Raw genomic sequence first — 20,201 nt, 5'->3', positions numbered from 1 at the left:
ATAATGAGTGATAGTTAGGCTGTATTTTCTCTTTATTTTGTATTCTTGGTGTATTTATATCTCCCTCCTATATAAATGGAGAGTTGGTCATTTCTTTTTTTAAGCTAGCTCCTTTTCTAAGCTAATGCACTTTTCTTACAATGTAACTTCTAAAGAGAGAAAGTGGTAGGTTCTCCCACCCATGGAGAGTTTCTCTCCCACCATGTTCTTCATGTAATATATTATTATCTCTCTTTGTTCTTAGTCTTCTTCCAAAAACTCATAATATGTTTTTCGTGTTCATACTTACAAAAACACGATTAATCTCGAGATATTTTACTTCCGCATTCACCGTTCGTTATAAAAATGGGTTCCTACATATTTCTTATTTATTCCTCACATATGTAGAAATAGTCGACAAAAGACTCATCAACTCTGAAGAATCGTTTTAATCAAGCTTAAGAACCCGAAATACCAAGTCAAGGCAATGGAGGCTAGTGATGAGAGAGGCTTTGAGGTCATAAAGTGTTTAAATAGGGTCCAAACCCTATAATCTCTGCATGAGTACGCTAAGCATACTCATACGTACGCTCATCGTACTAGATGGAATCCGTGATCACTTTTAATGATTTACACTCAACGTAACCCACCATTACGCTTAGTGTAATGGCTTTCCATGCACTAAACAATAATTAAAAAAAACATGAATTTACCTGGGAACCGGGCGTTACAAAGTATGTTAAGATCAAATGCCCCTAGTATATTCTCCAAATATACTTGTTTGAGATACCATAAACAAAACTCTTTTATTAGATTTACATCATTATCATCAATTATCTCCATAACATAGTGCAAATTAAGATGTTTAAAAGACAAACCGACATTAGAACTGTATTCGAAACCTATCTTTAATGATACCAAATATAACAACCCATCAAAGTTTATATATGTGACGAAACCTATCTTTAATGATATCAAATTTAACAACCATCAAAGTTTATATATGTGGATAAAATATACACGTTAGTTATTCACCTTTGACCTAACATATTTAGTTTCCGCACCGATCGTCTCTAACGACCCTGTAATGCAAATAATAACAAAATTAAATTCTCTGTTTATTAAAAACGTATTTTTTTGAAAATTTATAGAAACATATATTTAATAACATTGATAAAAACATTATATATAATTTAACAGAAATAGATAACTGTTGGACTCGAACTTTTCGTAATACAAATATCAACATTCACCATATAAATAACAAATTTCTTAATATGGATATTTTTTCGCCCTGATTCCTTATCGCATTAGAGAGTATGTTAAGATCAAATGCCCCTAGTATATTCTCTAAATATACTTGTTTGAGATGCCATAAACATAACTCTTTTATAAGATTGACATCATTTTCATCAATCATCTCCATAACATAGTGCAAATTAAGATGTTTAAAAGACAAACCGATACTAGAACTATATTCGAAACCTATCTTTAATGATACCAAATATAACAACCCATCAAGGTTTATATATATGTGACGAAACCTCATATCAAAATTAACAACCCATCAAAGTTTATATATGTGGACAAAATATGCACGTTAGTTATTCACCTTTGACCTAACATATTTAGTTTCCGCATCGATCGTCTTCAATGACTCTGTAATGTAAATAATAACAGAATTAAACTCTTTGTTTATTAAAACATATTTTTTTATTGAAAATTTATAAAAACAATATATTTAATGACACTGATAAGAACATTATATAGAATTTAACAGAGATAAGTAAATGTTGGGCTCAAACTTTTCGTAATACAAATATCAGCATTCACCTTTCTTAATATGAATATTTTTTCGCCCGATTCCTTATCAAGATGCTATTTACTTAGTGCTCACTTGAGAAATACGGATAAAAATGATAGATTACTTGTAATTACAACTGCAAAAATTTAGTTTTGGAATTCGCTTTATTATTTCCTTTTTTGTAGATAGTGTTTAAAGAAAAATATCTATTTTTTTTTTCTCAAAAACAAATGTGAAGTGAGGCAAACTTTTCATATAAGAAGGGTAAAAGTTAATCCAAGGACTCATTCTGCGTTAATTAATATTTGAGGGATAAAGTTTGTAATTAATTGTATATTCTAGCAAACATATCCCCTTTTTGTTTGCTACCAAGAAAGAGAAGCCTCCCTCCTCCTCTCTCTCCCTCTGCCAAAACGTTCTCTTTCCAAAATTATTTTATCTGCGAAATTATCTGGATCATCGGCGATCAATCGAAGCAAAACTCGTTTGAAGCCCTAGAAATGTTGTGTATTCTCTTGTCAGGATTAGGTTAATTCTTCCGAATTTCCATTTCTCCGATCCAGGTTATCGTATAAACAAAACCCTAGCGATTTGGAGCCTTTTGATTCTAGATTACGAAACAAAAATAGAGAACAAATACAAAACCCTAGATTTTAGATTTATGTATTGAGCAGAGATGTTTAGATGAATGCGTTTTGAGGGAGTTGTATAATTTGTTCATGTATATGAAGGGATGAGTTAGTCTGCGTTTGTTCGCGTTCCGTAAGTAATTTCAAGATTGATCTAATGGAAAGGAGTTGTTTGAGTCGATAGGTGGTGTTTTAGGGGAGGATTTTCCAATTTTGAATAGGTTTGATCGGGGCAGAATAGGACTATTGTAAACAAGGCTTTCGAAGCAGTAGATGTAACTCAGTTTTGAATCTCATAGAAGGTTGTTACTTTCGTTAATCGTAGTTGGCTTTTACTGATAGGGTATAGAGGGGTTTGATTGCGGGCAGTTAGATTACGCTGTTACGGCAAAATGAGCTTGGCAAACGACGATGGAAGCTCAGCTATGGAGGCCTCTGAATCGATTCAAGAATCTGAAAAGTAATAGAGAAGTTTTTCAAAAATCTCTTCGTTGAAATTCTCTTTTAGTTTGATATTAATTTGGGTTGATTTTCTGTTTTGTGTTGGATGATTCAGGAAACCAAGAATTTCTTATACCAGAGATTTTCTCCTTTCATTAAGCGAGTTGGAAATCTGCAAAAGCCTGCCGAGTGGCTTCGACCAATCAGTTCTGAGGTAGATTTTTCTAGAATTTCTTGAATCTTTATGCAATCTCTATGCCAATCATGTGAACTATTCATTAAATGCTGTAGTAAGTTGTAACATGGTCTTTTGTTAATTTTGCTTCACTCAAACCAGTGAATTTGAAGATAATAGCGTACAAGAAAGGCCAAGAAGTCATGGCAATTTGCCATTACAAGGTTTTCGTCGTAATGATTACAGCTCTTCACCACCCACTCGGGGTGATTCAAGTACTTTCTCTCGAGGAGTCTATGGAAGATGGGACAATCGCGCGTCTGGATGGAGTGATAAAGATGGAGATTCACAATCTGATTTGGATCCAGGTTGGTTTTTGAGTACATATCAAATTTTTCGTTATAAATCACTATGCACATTGTTCCTTGATCATTAGGGTTAGCTGTCATAGATATGGAATTATGCATTATGCAACAAGTCAACGCAGTTATTGTATCTATATGTTAATATCTATGTCATTACGTATTTAACTGTTTTGATGCTATTATCTCGGAAAATAAGTAGTTGGTTGAATTAAATTATTCGACTCATTAAGTACTTCGTATCGGGATTGATTGTTTTCCATTTTTGTAGAAACTATATCTCTCAGAAACGTTAAAATATCTGTCTGTTTCCATAAAAAACATTGAATTGATGATAGTTTTCTTGTTTAGATTCTGGAAGACGCAATCATGGCAACAATCAATCTAGGAGACCATGGCAAAACTCCGAGCATGATGGACTTCTTGGAAGTGGCTCTTTTCCAAGACCTTCTGGATTTGCACCTGGGACATCTGCTCCAAAGAGTCAATCAAACGACCACTACCATCTTAATAGGAGTAATGAGGCATATCAACCCCCTCGCCCTTTCAAGGTTTAATTTTCATATCTAACCCTGAAGTTTTATAAATATGACCCACACCCCCTTGCGTGACGTGTATATACTTATTTTCATATTTAATGTTTTCTTCAGGCTATCCCGCACGCCCGAACTAATACCCATGACTCATTTAATGATGAAACATTTGGTTCCAGTGACATTGCAAGTCAGGATAGAGCAGAAGAGGAAAGAAAGAGAAGAGGTAAAAACAAAATAAAAAAAAACTTTTCTTTTTGTTGGTGGTTGATGATTTGCGAAGTTGATTTATGCTTTTTAAAAAAAAAAAAATTATTTCTTGCAGCTTCTTTTGAGTTGATGAGGAAGGAACAACAGAAAGTGCTACAAGAAAAGCAGAAATCAAGTGGAAATAAGCTTAAAAGTGATGCATTTAGTGAGCTTTTGGAGGAGAGCAAGGAAGAAGGGGTTTTGGAGGCAAGTAGTGGTGAATTGAATTCTGTAGTTCAATCTGTTCCAAATGAGGATTCTGGGAAATTATCCAGTGTGTTGCAGTCTTCCAAACCCCGACCACTTGTTCCACCAGGATTTAGAAGCACAATACTGGAGAAGAGTTCAACCACAAAAACTATCTCTTCCATGGAAAAAGAGGTAAAGGTCTTACATAATTTATATTCTGTTTTATCTCTTAGGGTCTGTTTGGAATGATGGAAAAGGTCAACTCATGTAAAATAATATCAACCATCTTTACTTATGATCTATTTTACTGATTGATGCATTTGTTATTTAGCAGAATCCTAAACCTGGAATAGAGGAAATCCATTTGATTGGGAAGGGTAACCACACTCAAAATGGAACCCTAGCCCTAGATAACATACAGTCACTTCATAAGTTAGATATAACAGAGCAGGGTGAACCAAATGAGAAGCTTGGAGTTGGTGATCATCATTCACACAGAATCTCTGGTTTTCCACAACTCCATGAAGCTGTTGATGGTGAAGTTTTTCAACTCAATAAAATTCTCAGCAATTCCTCTCAGGAACCTTCAACATCCATTCTTGGAAAGTTTTTTGGATCTTCTACTTCTCCAGCAGTTAAAGATGGTGGGCCCACAGGTTTTCTTGAGGTATGCATTACTACCAATTGATAATCCTAAGAAACCCTAAACTTTTGACTGTTTTACCCCTGATAGTGATACATCTATTTTTGTTCAGCAGCAAAAGACTAAGCAAGATGATCCTCTCAGCCCCCGTAACGTCCAATCTTCCAGATTTGCTCAGTGGTTTAATGAAGAAGGTATCTCTCTCTCTCTCTCTCTCTCACACACACACACACACTGTATACACACATTAATAAGTATGTCTCATAATTATGACTTATGAATTACGAATTGTCTTGTATCTTTTTTGCAGAAAAGAAACCTGTGGATGATCATCTCTCATCTACCAGACCAAATGACTTGCTTTCACTGATTGTTGGCGGTGACAAATCTGCATCTCAACTTCCTAATATCATATCACCCGACCCCCCAATTGCACCATTTGGTGTAATTACCAAAACGCCCTCGGACTCCAACCAGTTGTACAACAATTATAGACATGAATCCGCTGCACCTCCGGTTGTTGCTCCAGTCCTTACATGTGAAGACCTGGAACAAACTATACTCTCGGAATATACCGAAAAAACCTCCTCAGCCTTGCCGCCACCTGTCCCCGATTGGGCTGTTTCCGGCCAAGATAACTCAAATGCTATACCGGTTGACAACCAAGCCACTAATCACCTCCTTTCACTGTTACAAAAAGGAACCTCCACCACCACCATTGATGATGACATGAAATCATCAGAAAAGCAAAACCATCCTCCATCTGAAAAGCCAAAAGACGAAGGGAATCCCGGGCAGAATCTTTCACTGGAATCGCTTTTTGGGACTGCTTTTATGAAAGAGCTGCAATCTGCCCAAGCTCCTGTTTCTGCCCAGAGGGGCATGGGGTCTGCCCGAATGGATATATTTGAGCAGAATGAGCTATCAATGAATGGTCCTTTATCTTCTAGTGTGGAAGGAATGGGAAATTACGAAAGTAACCCCAACCCATTGTCCTCGAAACAGAAACAACCTGTGAAATCAGACGACCCTGAAAGCTGGTTGAAGTTCAACGGTCCACGGGTCGATCCTGACCCGTTGGAGTTCAGAATTCCAAAGGCGAAGATTGGGGAAATCGAGCTGCCCGAAGAGGAAAGCTTGATTAGCGTGGGCGATCCAAATGTGACCCGTGACCCGTTTGGCATATCGGAAAAACTTGCAGCTCTGAATTCTGGTTTTCTTCGTGGACCCCACGAGATGTTTGAACAGGAAAGTAGACAGTTTAATAACAACAATCTTCATGTTCATGGGCAAGGTCCATCTCCTCAAATGCATGCAGCAGCACAAATGAATCAGAATAATAACAATCGGCGTCCAATGTTTCATCCGTTGGATATAAATTCCCAAATGAGATTCCCGGAGCATCTTATGCAACGTGGCACGCCTCCACCACCTGCTCTTAATCAACAGTTTCAACCACCTTTTCATCATCACCCTGATACGCGTGTCACTGGGTTTGACGTTAATCCAGGTCATCATCAGCATCAGCAAATGTTGCCACCTCAGATGCGGATGCAGCAAGGAAACTTCCCTCCGCCTCACCTGATGCGTGATGTTCCAAGACCTTATATGGGAGACAGGGAAGCAGCAGCAATAGCAGCAATGCACGGGTTCCCATTTGGTCAGCAGAGCAACATTGGGGGACTCGGTATGCCATTACCTGGTAAATGTTTGAACCAAACCTTCAATACATAATAATAATAATTAATGTTTGATGTTTGATGTCATTATTTAAAAATTGTGTCAGGGGTTGGTGATGGGAGCCATCCGGAAGTATTTCAGAGGATGATGGAGATGGAACTGAGGGCCCAGTCGAAGCAGCAGATCCGGCCACTCCCGCTGAATAACAACCAAGGTGGGGGACAGGGGCTGGATATGGGTGGTTTCAGATACAGATAGGTGGCTGTGGTTGTGGTTGTGTAATGTACATGTGGACTGTGGAGTGGTCTGTGCTACACCTGCTACCTGAAATCCATGGTGATATTGTTAGTAGGGTTAGGGTGTTTGTTTTGAAACCGTAAGAAAACAGAGAGAGAGAGAGAGAGAGATGGTGAAACTTGTGTTTTCTGGTCGTGTTTTGTGTTTTCTTTTGTTGTTGGACTTGGACAAAGACAAAGACAAAGACAAAGGTTCCGTTCCTTGTTGGATACATATGGTTTGTCAGGATACAGGATGTAGATTCGTGAGATTTTATGTTGTAATGCGCATAGTTTTCTTTTCTTTTGTTGTTTTTGCCTGTTGTTACTCATGCAACATCATCATAACCAAATCACATTCAACTCCCATATATATTTTTCTACTGTGGGAGGGAGGGGGGAAAGGGATCAGGAAAGATCTGGTGGTGGAGAGTGGCAAAAAGAGGGAGGGGGTCGTTTTCTATATACGTGACATAATAATTTCAGGTCATGTGTTATATCAGTTTAAGGCAAGTGTCTTTCACATGCATAACCTAAGTAATAGTTTGAGTTTATCATACATATTTAAAAGGAGTAAATTATACGAATCATCCCTCGTGCAGATGCCAAAATGCATGTTCAGTCCCTATTTTCGAAAATTAACTCGGACCGTCCCTCGTTTGTTTAAAACTTGCAGACTTCATCCCTTAAGACATAAAAAGACTATTTTATCCTTAATAATTTATTTTCTAATTTTCTCTTATTAATTAATTTATTTTTAAATTCAAAATAGAAAAAGAAAAAAAAAAACTCTCCTCAAACCCACCGCTCCCCTTTACCTCCCCCTTCCGTTTCCGTTTCCCTTGTTTATTTTCTTCCCCAACCCTCTTGAAAGAAAAATGGTGGACCTGAATCTCTTGATGCTCTCTCTGCTCCGGCGTGCTCCGACACCGATCATCTCTTCCGTCTCTCACTACTTCTCCGACTCCATTACGTCGCTCTTTCACTATCGTCTCCAACATGTTGGCGAACCTAGACAGAAAGAAGAAAAAATTGACAGACTTGGACGAAAATGTGATAAGGATAAATCACTCCACCTGCGCACCTCTGGTCAGTAGCCACCTTCAACAACCAGCCACCTCGAGCACTAGCCACCTCCATCTGCTACTATAAACCTGAAATCCCTGAAGAAAAAATCCCAATCACCAAAAAAACGATTTTCTGAAATCATCTCTCCTGCTCTTTCTTTCTGAAAATCGAGTTTTAGATCTTAGTTATCATCGATTTTCTTCTTCAAGGCTCCAGATGAAAGATTTCCCCGATATCAGTTGATTTTCCAACAGATGCAAGGGGTTATGTTTTGATTTCTGATAGGGGATTCGATTTATGTTTTCTCCGTTCGAAATAATCCACCACAGTAAACCTAGATTCAAACTCTGATTGAGTGGCTATGTTTTTTCTTATTAGATCTGAGCAAATTGATTTTGGGTTTAGAATTTAACCAAAATGAGTTTGCCCTAATTCTCTATGTTCTCCGATTAGAAACACACAGTGAAAGGATTACAAGTTTCATATTTTTAATTGACTAGCACTGTGTGTGTATTTTAGGTTTTCAAAAAGATCAACCACCATTTTTTATTTTTGGAACTATTTGGATTTCATGTTGATTTTCATTTGAGTTTGATTTCTAAAACGATTTTGAGATTTCTAGAATCATTTGGGTTATAGGTTTCAGATTTTGATTTTTTTTATTTGCAATTTCTGGAACCAAAGAAGGTGCAAATCAGGGTGGTCGGAGAAGATGATCGTAGTATTGAGTATGATCTAAGTTAAGCGGAGAAGAACATACTGGTGGAGAGGAAGATAAGGGGTTTCCGGTGGTTTAAAGGTAGATGGACCCACAATTTTAATTAAAATATATTTTAGTAATTAAAATTAATCAAAAATGTTAAAAATAAATGAAAAATAAAATTGAAAAGGGTATTGTAGTCATTTCATGTCTCGCGAGGGATTAAGCGTGTTAATTTAAACTAATGAAGGATGAGACGTGCAACTTTTAACCAAACGAGGGACGATCCGAGTTAATTTTTAAAAATAGGGACCAAACGTGCATTTTGGCACCTGCACAAGGGACGATTCGTGTAATTTACTCATTTAAAAGCTAGCATTTTTCCTTAAACCTCATGCATTTGAAACCCCCATAAAAATTTGCAAACACCTCATGCATTTGAAACATTCTATTTTAATAAATATCACTCAAAAGTCTCTTAATAATGATTAACAATTCAAAGGTTTTATAACTAATATAATATATTTAATAAACAATTAATGGATACTCTATTATAAAAAGGTCAATCTTTTTGAGTAGATATACAAATACAAATCACATACCAAATTCACAAAGAAAACAAGTTTAAAGGTTTTTGTGCTGGTTTGAGGTTTTTAATTTGTAAGTTTGTTATATATTAATTCTTTTTTTGTATTTTCTTGATTTAAGTATTTTTTTAACAATATCATTGTATGTTGTGGTTGAAATTTTAATGTAAATTAGATTAGATTCATGTTATCGATCATATGTTATGGAATGTGATATATATATAATATTTAATTAATTATTGTATACATGTTTGTATGTTCATGTTGCTTCAAAACAATAATTAATTAAAAATCATGGATATGTCATATTATCCATATTATCCATGTAAGCTTTTTTTAAATGCAAACTGTCTATCTTATCACTTTATATTTTAGTATATGTTTAACATTTTAATTATAATAATAAATGTTTTTTAAAAGTTTATTTCACTTATTAATAATAACAAGTTGTTTTAAAATTAATAAGAAATAATTATAAATAATAAAGTCAAATTACATGGATATGTCATATTATCCATGCAAGTCTCTTTTGAAATGCAATTTGTCTATCTTATTGCTTTATTATTTAGTGTATGTTTCACTTTTTAATAATAATATTAAGTGTTTCTTAAAAGTCTTGTTTAACATATGATTAACAATAAGTGGTTTAAAATTAATGAATAACAATTTTAAATGATAATTACATCAAATTATAAATTACATTTAGCTATAAATAAATTGTATTTTAAATGAACATCATTATTGAAATTAGAAAATAATCGCATAAGTAAAAATATAATTAATCAATAATAATAATTGTTCAAAATAATACTAAATAGATAATTATATTTAATTCTATTAATGAAGAATGTGGGTTGATGTCAATGAATATTATTATTCAAAATAATAGAGATTATATATATATATATATATATATATATATATATATATATATAAATTAGTGTACAAATATTATCTCAAAGTTAATGTCAATAACATAACCATTTTAAACATATAATTTTCAATATTTTAACAATATATTTTTAATCTTCGCTGCGCAATGCACGAGAATTCGTCTAGTTTCAATATATTGTTAAGCAAAACCACAAAGTGGCTTACAATAGAGGATTTTCGAAAAGTTATTTCAGATTTACATAGAGATCATAATGATGATTTTTGAGAAAACTACAAAAATAGTTCCTCTGGTTTGCAATTTTCTTTGATCAAGGTCCAAAGTAGTTTCATTTTGCAAAATGGTCTTTATTTGAGAGTTTTATTGTAAATTTGGTCACTAATTGTAACCATTAAAATGCTTCTGATTTCTTCAACAACGTGTCCCTCACACAATGGCTTTTTTTTAAAAGACATGTCAATATGCTTACCACTAACATTAAACCCTTACATTACATAAATGAGCCCTCAACATCATTGTCCCTTGACATTCTCCCTCCTTTAGTGAGTGTAAAAACATAAAAAAAACCTTAATCCATCAAAGAGTTGAAGTCTTGATTTCTTGAATACAATAGAATATGATACTTACAATGTGGACAATAAGACATGTTGACCGGTTTTTTGATGTGGTGACTATGTATGATGAGTATCAGGGCCGACCCATAGGCCGGGCGAACTGGGCCATGGCTTAGGGCACCAAGATATAAGGGGCATCATGTTTCATCTACTTCTTATGGGTTAGTATTAATATAGGCCCAATTTTTTGTCCAGGTACACAGTTAGTCCAAGTTCAGCGGTAGTAGAGCATATACATAAGCTATTGAGTAGTCGGCATGCCTTCACGCTAATTTCAGAAGTCGAGTAGTCGGCATGCCTTCACGCTATTTCAGAAAACAAGGAAACCGGTCACTTGAAGCCTTGAAATTTAAATCACGAATAAATTGCTATCTGAATACCAGAAACTTTCTTGAGTTTTTAATTCATGATTTTTTTCACGTTTCCATAACACTGAAACTTTCATTGGTTTCTTGAGTTTTCTATTTTTTTTCATTGTATTTCTTTTTGGCTGAATCATAACAACTAGATGCAAGAACACATGATTTCAAGGATTTGTCAAATGAAGTGGAAAGACTCATATGAAAATATGTATGTACTAATTTATGGGGTATTAGCTGTTAAGAAGTTTTTATGGTTTGTTCTAGTCCCTTCTCTTTCTGTCATGAACAAGTAATTGCTTCTCCTCTTGCTTGTGAGTTTGTCTGCTTTCCAGAACTCAACAAACAGTTTAGTTTTTAGCTTAAGTTGGTTTCGAAGCTTTTACAAACCGAAAGCAGTTTTCTTACTGTTTTTTACTAGTCTTTTCTAACTAGAGTGTGCCAATCTTGTGGTGGGTTAATCTTATTTTTGCTCATGTTGTTGGTTTTTAAAGTCGTGATGTTCATATTTTATAATTATGGCTTTATGGTTGGCTTTCCCTCTTCTTATTTATGTTTGTATCTTTTCATTTTTTTATATTTTCTGTTAATAATTTAAGAATTTTTTTTATAGGCATTCATATGTTGTAATCCCTAGTTTTTTAGCCTACTCTTCCTTGGTTTTACCATGAATGAATTGGTATCTAACAAGAACTTAGGAACCTCCATTTTAAACTATAAATAACAACATGAATCCTAAATAAAGTTGATAGCTTTGTGTGAGATTCAACATTCTTACACATACTATTAAGTGGATTATCTTCTAAAAAGGAGATACATATTTAGTTCTTGGTGTCTATTATCCAGTTGATGCTTTCAATACAAAGGAAGAAACTAAGAGATAGTTTTTATCAAAAGCATACAATTTTTATATTTTTTTCCCCTTTCAAGTACGCAACATTTTTGTTATGATTTGTGTGTACCCATTAATTTTGGTATGAATAAAATTTGATTTCTTTTTTTGGATGTAGAAAATTTGTTTTTCTTGGCAACCAACTTGTTTCTTACTTCATATTAAAATGATAGCATGATTTTTTTTTATTGTAATGTGTCTTATTTAACATGGTAGCATGCTAATTTTTTTTGGTAATGTGTTTTATTGGCCTTGGTATTAATAATGCTAATATTACTTGGTGCTGAATTGTTGTCCATCCTTTTCCATTATTCTTTTGGTGATATTACTCTTTGTAATATACACACTTTGTTTTATGATGACTTTTAGTTTAAAAAAGTTGTTTGATGCTTCACAATCTAAATTCAATTTGTTTTTTGTGCATTTAGACCATCATGTTTGTTCGGCTTCACAATCCAAATTTCATTTGTTGTTCTGTGCATTTAGACCATTATGTTTGGTTGGCATGTATTTTTATAGTTTTATACTAAATATGTTTACATTTTGTATTTTTATAGTTTTATACTAAATATGTTTACATTTTGTATTTTTATAGTTTTATACTAAATATGTTTACATTTTGTCAGCATAATCTGTAAATTAAATAATATAAGCACTTTTTACTATTTAACATCACATACTTTTAAAATAAAGGGGCATTATTAAGCTTTTTTTCCGGGGGCATGAAAAACCAATAGACCGGCCCTGATGAGTATCATTGTCTCGTTTTATCCAATTTGCTAAAATTTTGAATGATCAAGCAAAATGCTAACTTGATTTGTGGTTATTATTATTATTATTACTATTATTATTATTTTGTATAGATGGTAATCCCACGTTCATGATCAGTTGCGGATCCAAAACAAATGGGAACTAGGGTCCATAAAACATTAAAAAAAATAGAAAATTTGTATGTATAAAAAAGTGTATGTAAAATCACAAAGGATCATTTTAAAGCATTTGTTTATTATAATAGCATCATATAGAGGTATTTAATTTGAGTTTATATATATATATATATATATATATATATATATAAACCTTGATTTAAGATCACATTAGTGATAAAGCTGGATTTTTTTGGAATTTCATTGCTCCTCCGTGGGTTTTTTTTTTCCACAAAAAATAGATGATAGACAATTTTGTTAGGTTTTAGGACAAATTAAGAGAAAGAAACAAAGTCTCAATTTTTGAAAGGGTGCCAGCCAAAAACAACTGGGGACCAACTCTAAAAACATATGAAACAAATCCTATTTTATCTAATATATATAAGATGGAATCTACAATCAAGTGGGGTCCATGCACTCCACTTCTAACACTCTACATCCACCACTGTTCATGATCTACACCATGATGAAAAATTCACCCGTTTTCCAGGAATAAGGTATACGTATAGGGACAAGTGAGATATTTGGACTTGATTGACATAGACGAGTTCTCAATGCATGAGTTAGATAGTGTCATGGAACAACTATGATATGTGGTACCCCTAGTAATATATTACTATTTTAGTCAACCCAACGAAAACTTGGATTTTGGTCTTAAAGCTCCAGATAATGATGATGTTCGTAGGCTATCTAAGTATATTGGGTCCAACAAAGTGATCAAGGTGTATACCGGTAACACCAACTTGTTAACATATTTCATGTCTCAAAATGACAATCAAATTTGTTATGGAGGAATTAAATGATGATAATGTTATGGAAAATGAACCGCGACAAGAACAATAACATGATGTGTCTTCATTGTCATTGGTAGCATATAGAGGTATATTAAGATAATTGTCACTAGAATTTAGGGCATCCGCAAGTTTAGGGACGGTCCTAACATATTAACATATTTTAGTCTCTGGGCGAAAACCAAAAAGGGGCCCTTTGTTAAAAAAAATTACTTAGGAATAATTATAAAAATTATCATCATAAATATGAGTTTATCTCTTTATAACTAACTTTTGAGTCATTTGTACAAATAATTCTAGTCTGAAATGGTTCGATTTCGGACTTTTTCAGACAAACTTTATTTCACATTAAAAGTATTTTTTCTAAAAAAAAAAATCTGAAAATTCAAAGAGAAGTCCAAATCCGATGAACATTCCAAATTAAGAAGTTGAGAGATTTTTTTTTTAAAAACATTTGATTCAAATGTGAAAATAAATAAACATTATATACCAACACAATCTTAAATGCTCATTTCTTATTTGATGGTAATTTTGGTAAACCCGTAAAACTTGAGTCATTTAAGTATATCTTCCATCATAATGTGATTGTTTTTATTTTTATGATTATCTCTTTACTTTTAAAATAAATTTAGAGCCAAAGTTTAAAATTAGGTTTTGTAAATTATTTTTAACAAATAAACTTACATGTAGAAATTTAATTGGCAGAAGTTGTATAAAGCAATTAAAAGTCAACAAATCTTAAGCGATTAAACTATAATTAGTTTTATATTTAATCTTAGTTTAAAAATTGACATTAATTAAAAAAATACTCCACAAGATTCGAAGTAGAGGCCTTCTCTTCAAAAGGCTAGGCAGTAGGCAATGCGCCTCTCAACCCACATGAGCTACAATCAAATTAATAATCAGTGTTTAAAACTATATATAAAACAAATTTTAAAGTGCTTAAATATAAAATTTTAAAGAGCTACTGTATGGATTCGAACATAAAACCTTCAAAAAAGTAAACAGACGTTGTTGCCATCTCCTCTGCATCGTGTTTACGTATTGTTAGTGTGCGTTTAGTACATATTTATTATATGTCAATACAAATAAATTCATAAACATTGGGACACCTAACGGTAGTTGTGCCCGGGGTCGTTGCCCAGCTTGCCCCACCCTATGGGCCGGCCCTGCACAAGTTCAATGGATTGCCACATCATTTTTCTACAATTCATACAACTTTATTATTTTTTTTTTCATACAATGCATTGATCTTCACAAATCACAAAGTTCATTAACATGTTACAAATGTAATTTATAGTAAATATTTAAGAATTAAAAACTTTTCTTTTTTCCACTGAAGAGTTCAATGACCATTGAACTCCAAATCTATTGAATGTTAAGGTGACATCTCACAATGACAAAGTTTCATCAATTGAATAACACATAGATTTGCCACCTCATTCAACTCTCGCATTGAACTCACTATTGCGGATGCTCAATTTTTGAAACGAAGTGAAGATTTAGGTCTTGTAGTAAGAGATCATGTATGAATTGTGTTGAGGAAGTAACTTTGAGTGAACAAGGGCATGAAGGAGTTCACATGATAGTTGTTACTATGTATGATGTTCCAATTAGTGTAATGGATTGTGAAACACGGGATGCTAATGACAAGGTAGTAAAAGACTGTAATGTTGTTGCAAAAGAGTATGTCCCAGTAGATGTAACTCAAAACATGGGTGACATGGAAGGAGAGCTTGATCATCAAGTGGAAAAAGGCATGATGCACGAATTTGAGCACTTTGATCAATTTATTGGAGATTAACTCAATGATGACAATACAACAATGTATAGCCTAAAGCAAGATGATGAAGATGATAGTAATTCAGACTCTAGTGCTAGTGATTTTCTAGTGGATGAAGAGAATGAAATGGAGGACACAATAAAAATTGATGTTGTGATTTCACCAAATCTTGCTTCTCCTCCTAGGCAATTTAAAAGGATTTTTGTTTGTATAGGAGCTATGAAAAAAAGATTTAGAAAGGGAGTATAAAGGATACATATGGAAATAAATAAGTGTCATAATTCCAACTATTAAAATGATATGAAAGATCCAGCCTCGTGTTACTTGTTCATACCAAGATATACATCTTATTCCAAATAAACAAACACAACATCTTGCAACATTCTGTTACACATGCCACCATATACAACATAAAACATATGATAATTAATCTCCAAGACTCAACATTTCAACAAACACACTCTATCTATATCCTATATACAAAGCAAAAGCAGCCCTCTAAAACGCACTTTGTTCTTGTAAAATGTAAAGTCAACAACAGAAACATATAATATATTACAGTTTACACTTTACACTTTACACATGCCTGCAAAACATCACAAAAAAACATGTGCCTCTAACTGGAAATTGGAGTTTATGTATACGACATGCTCTACCTGAGATTTTCAGAAAAAAAAAAAAAAAAAAAGCAGCAGGAATATTAGACATCTATGAAGACCGTATTGCACTCCCAGACAGCACTTGAAATGGACCGCTTGATGCCACTTTTCCAGTTCCTTCATCATATGACGAAAATACCCTCTTCTGCATGAAAACAAAAACATATATGTTTCTTCATTCATGAAAATGGTACACTGAGTACTACTAGTCTTTTACTACAATATTGCAGAGTACTTACATAGTCCTCGAATTGTGGGCTTTTCAAATTAGCACACAGATTTTTCATCAACAAAACCACCTGAACAAAAAACAAAACAAATTTGATATACATTTGTAATAAATAATCATATACTAATAACAAACTTTTGTAAACATAAAAAAAGACATACTGTCTCGACATCCACTGGATCCATCATCTTCAAGTTTTGCAAGTGATTGCTTTCGTTAGGGTCAAACATCCTCCCAATGAATCTATAGACTTTTGGGAAATCAGGCATCACTGCATGTAACACAAAGTTAAAAAATATATATATAAGTTGGAAAACAAATAACTCAAAACTCTAGGATAAGGGCATTCATGTCTTTTTACACAAACCTCTTCCTGTAGTTTTCTGCTTTAAGTCTTGTCGGTTGTTTGTTTCACCAGTACTGCTACTGCTACAGTTATGCGATGATCTCACATCATCTGCAACCCCCAAAAAAGAAGAAAAAAAAAGTTGGAGAACGAACCAAATTTGTTTTCTTTCAACAATCATCATAATAAGTAAAAACAAAGGGGTTGCAGTTTCTGTTTCAGTTTCAGACCTTGTGTTGCCACATCATTTGTTGCCACATCATTATATGTCCAGGTAGACAAACCGCCATTTGTAGGCCACAAATATGACTCTCTCAATACGATGTCTTCACTAGCAGATTGTGAAATTCCTCCTTTTGGATACACACAGAAAGTACATAAAATGTGAAATTCATCATGCTTAAAAGTTTCTTGAAAATGAGATGAATCAAGATCCTACCATTTTTAGGGGCTTTGTGAGGGTAGGGATGAGCTGCTTTCCTCTTTGGGCGAGGGGGTGGGACATGTTCATTTGCCCCACTCTTCTGGACCTTCAGAAAATACTTCTGGGCATGGCTGCGTATCTGAATAGCAGTCTTGGATCCAACAAAAGCTTCGATTTTTTTCCAGTCTCGATCGAATCTGGAAATTGTCAAACACCAATAAAAACAATCAGAATTTCACAATTTTTGAATGTGTTTACAGTTTACAAGGTAAACATTTACAGTTCCTAAGCATTTTATATCTCTTTTACACCCTTACCAAACAGACTCAATGATTAAACTTCAATCGATAGAAAGGGATAACAGCAGATATCTTCTTGTTCAGTTTATGTTTTCCTCAGACGAATAATTCAACAAAAACTGCAGTTAAGATAGATATACATACAGATGAAGCGCTTCGAGAAACTTATCGTGTTCAATGTCAGTCCAGTTCTGTCTAGACTTGGTAATAGTATACGGCTTCCGAATCTTCTTACTCGCATCATCCACCAATGGGTTCGGACAATTAACGCCGGGACCAGAGCTATCAGTGCTTACCGGCGCCGGCAGCAGCGAATCAAATCCCATGGAAGATTCAACAACTCCTAATCGATGCAAAACTTGAGCGGGTGATTGTTCCGATATCAAAAGAAGGATGGGAAACAAATTAGGGTTTGGATAGCAGATTGAATCGATGGTCTTTGAATTGGGTTTCCAGTTGATTTTAGAAAGTTCTTTGGATTTGAAAGTAAACTGTGTCGATGGGTTGGGGTTTATATATACAGAGAGAGAAAGAGTAGCAACGCGGATGGGTGTCCGGACACGTGTAGAAAGTTGTATGAATTAGATTTGGCCGGTATTGCTACCATCGAACTTCTACATCTACTTAACTTCTCAAATATAGTATGGGATCCCATATATTGCTTAAGCTAGAATGAAATATTGATTAAAAAAAATGTTTACTTTTTAATTTTATGTTTGCCTGCATAAGCGTTTTTTTTATTTAAGAGAAAATGACACTGTAGCATAACAAAATTTTGGCTATGTTATGAATTGATCATCTAAGTTAACTTTTTTTGTGTAATTAGTCATTGAAGTTTCAAATTTTCTTTTAATTACGCTATTATCCTCGATTTTAAAGGGTTAGGCGGTTCCGACGCTTCGTTGACATTGCTGACCTGAATGATTTATCCCTCGTGTATGACACGTCATCAGGAACTTATTAATTGAAACCCTTAATCGACACACTTCCTTCATCCTTATTCCCGTATTCGAAACCCTAAAAACCCTAACACCTCTCAACCATTCGTGCACAATGTCGTCGTCTTCTTCCTACAACTCATCCGTTCCTCACTTTGGTAATGAAGACGAAGTGAAGAAATGCTTATGTGACTTCGACGCACTGGAAAAGATATCGTAAACGGAAAAAAAAACCATACACCTTTTTGAACTGTCCAAACTCTTTGGTAATCTCCGATTTGTTCAAAATTTGTTTATTTTGTTTGAGTGTGATCTTCGTTCGCTTGGATTTTGGCTACTGTCATGTTTGGTTCTAATGTATGATGTTTGGGTTAGCTGAAATCTTGATCTGTTGTGTTTGGTGAGTTTCGATGTTTGATCTGTGATGTTTTGAGCTGAAATTTGTTAAATTTGTTTGGATGTGATCCTTGTTATGTTGGTTTTTGGTTACTGTCATGTTCGATTTTAGGTGTTTGATTTTTATATTCTTTTTGACTTGGATAGATGAATCACAGGAAGAAATGTAAATTCTTCCGCTATATAGATGATTTGCTAGAACTTGGATACTACAAGGTGAAGTTGTATGAAATGAAGTAGGGATTGGAGACATTGGAGGCTTTGCTTGTGAAGGCCAAAAACAACCAAAGATTTGCTCAACTAGAAGGTTGGTGGTTAAGCATGAAGCTACGATTGTAGGGTTGAAGAGGTGCTTGGTGTGGATTGTCTTGCTTTGTATCTGCTTCTTTGTAGGGTTGGATTGGTGTGTCATAAAGTTATTGAAGTGATGGCATAACTTTTAAGTCTTTTGTATGGTTGATGTAAAAATTCCAACCAAGTTACATGTCTTTTGTACGGTTGATGTATAATACCAACCAATATGAATATCTTTTGTTAAGTTATGGTAGTGGGGTCAATGTAAGCTTTTGGATGATTGATTCTAGGTTGATGGGGGTAGTGCTTTGGTTACAAAAATCAGTTTGTAAAATACTATTTATGTAAGTTAATCGAAAGTGTAACTGGAAATTTCTTGACATTATTATAACGATTAGTGTTGGATTATATTATATAACATAGGTAATAATAAGTGAGGAGACTCACCTGATACTGACGGCAAGTAAATCTCACACCCGAACTGTCGGAACTAGACTCCGCCTAGTCAATGAAATAATTAACCCTAATTAATAATTAAGGTCTCAAAACTCAACTCGTGGGTCCAAATCCCACAACTAAGTCCTTTAAGGGAAAAAGACCATTTTTCCCTTCTCATAGTCCAAAACCCTAAATATTGACCAAAGGTCAAAAGTCAACTGCCTAGCGTGTACGTTGGGAATACTCTTCCTTACGCGGGGCGTACTACGCGATCAACGACCAATCGGGGACAGAACCGGCTATGCGAGCTGTAGCCAGGAGTATGCCTGACGTACTCCATCTGATTCAACGTTCACCAAATTTGTGTCTTAATTAGCTAAGACATCTAACCCAACTTCAGATCTGACCATCCTAAGGTGTCTTAATCCATAAAGCCATCGAATTTAAGCCTTTGCATGGCTAGGAAGGGCCCAATGTAACAAACTTTAACTTCCATCACACTCTAAGTTACTTTATTCATGCATGGGCCATAGGGAATTATCAAGCAACCATTTTTATGAATCTACAAGTCCTAAAATGCATGAAAGGACAGCTAATATTCTCTGGT

The 20,201-nt window shown here is 34.3% G+C and overlaps 2 protein-coding genes across 4 annotated transcripts; one reads left to right on the top strand and one right to left on the bottom strand.

The window, feature by feature from the left end:
- The first annotated feature begins 2,143 nt into the window (after positions 1 to 2,143).
- LOC145101601 (chorismate synthase) lies at positions 2,144 to 7,266 on the top strand. 3 transcript variants are annotated; one of them, XM_079038830.1, is made up of 10 exons: positions 2,144 to 2,872; positions 2,969 to 3,067; positions 3,191 to 3,396; positions 3,742 to 3,941; positions 4,041 to 4,149; positions 4,249 to 4,553; positions 4,696 to 5,028; positions 5,117 to 5,198; positions 5,315 to 6,706; positions 6,791 to 7,266. In XM_079038830.1, exons 1-10 carry the CDS (start codon positions 2,805 to 2,807, stop codon positions 6,940 to 6,942), a joined length of 2,946 nt encoding a protein of 981 aa, XP_078894956.1. In that variant the 5' UTR covers positions 2,144 to 2,804; the 3' UTR covers positions 6,943 to 7,266. The 3 variants fall into 3 exon arrangements, with proteins under 3 accessions (XP_078894956.1, XP_078894957.1, XP_078894955.1); XM_079038831.1 differs by having other exon boundaries at positions 4,693 to 5,028; positions 5,120 to 5,198; XM_079038829.1 differs by having other exon boundaries at positions 4,693 to 5,028.
- An 8,601-nt stretch (positions 7,267 to 15,867) lies between these two features.
- On the bottom strand, positions 15,868 to 18,068 carry LOC145101600 (protein REVEILLE 6-like). The gene is made up of 7 exons (XM_079038828.1): positions 17,673 to 18,068; positions 17,245 to 17,426; positions 17,036 to 17,158; positions 16,827 to 16,916; positions 16,621 to 16,730; positions 16,470 to 16,529; positions 15,868 to 16,375 (listed from the first exon to the last, which is right to left on the bottom strand). The coding sequence occupies exons 1-7, from the start codon at positions 17,852 to 17,854 to the stop codon at positions 16,280 to 16,282; spliced, it is 843 nt and encodes a 280-aa protein (XP_078894954.1). The 5' UTR covers positions 17,855 to 18,068; the 3' UTR covers positions 15,868 to 16,279.
- Positions 18,069 to 20,201: the final 2,133 nt, after the last annotated feature.

Source organism: Lactuca serriola, chromosome 4, assembly GCF_051521515.1.
Source record: "Lactuca serriola cultivar US96UC23 chromosome 4, Lser_US96UC23_V15, whole genome shotgun sequence".
NCBI classification, from domain to species: domain Eukaryota; kingdom Viridiplantae; phylum Streptophyta; class Magnoliopsida; order Asterales; family Asteraceae; genus Lactuca; species Lactuca serriola.
This window is presented reverse-complemented; position numbering and strand designations above follow the sequence as displayed.

What these genes read in the sequence shown, in the direction of transcription:
- LOC145101601 (XM_079038829.1), top strand. Translation starts at nt 2,805, where the DNA reads ATGAGCTTGGCAAACGACGATGGAAGCTCAGCTATGGAGGCCTCTGAA. An exon ending in ACAATCTGATTTGGATCCAG is followed by an intron (nt 3,397 to 3,741) that starts GTTGGTTTTTGA and finishes TTTCTTGTTTAG; the next exon opens with ATTCTGGAAGACGCAATCAT. An exon ending in AACCCCCTCGCCCTTTCAAG is followed by an intron (nt 3,942 to 4,040) that starts GTTTAATTTTCA and finishes TGTTTTCTTCAG; the next exon opens with GCTATCCCGCACGCCCGAAC.
- LOC145101600 (XM_079038828.1), bottom strand. Translation starts at nt 17,854, where the DNA reads ATGGGATTTGATTCGCTGCTGCCGGCGCCGGTAAGCACTGATAGCTCT. An exon ending in GCAGAAAACTACAGGAAGAG is followed by an intron (nt 16,731 to 16,826) that starts GTTTGTGTAAAA and finishes TGTTACATGCAG; the next exon opens with TGATGCCTGATTTCCCAAAA. An exon ending in GCCCACAATTCGAGGACTAT is followed by an intron (nt 16,376 to 16,469) that starts GTAAGTACTCTG and finishes GTTTTCATGCAG; the next exon opens with AAGAGGGTATTTTCGTCATA.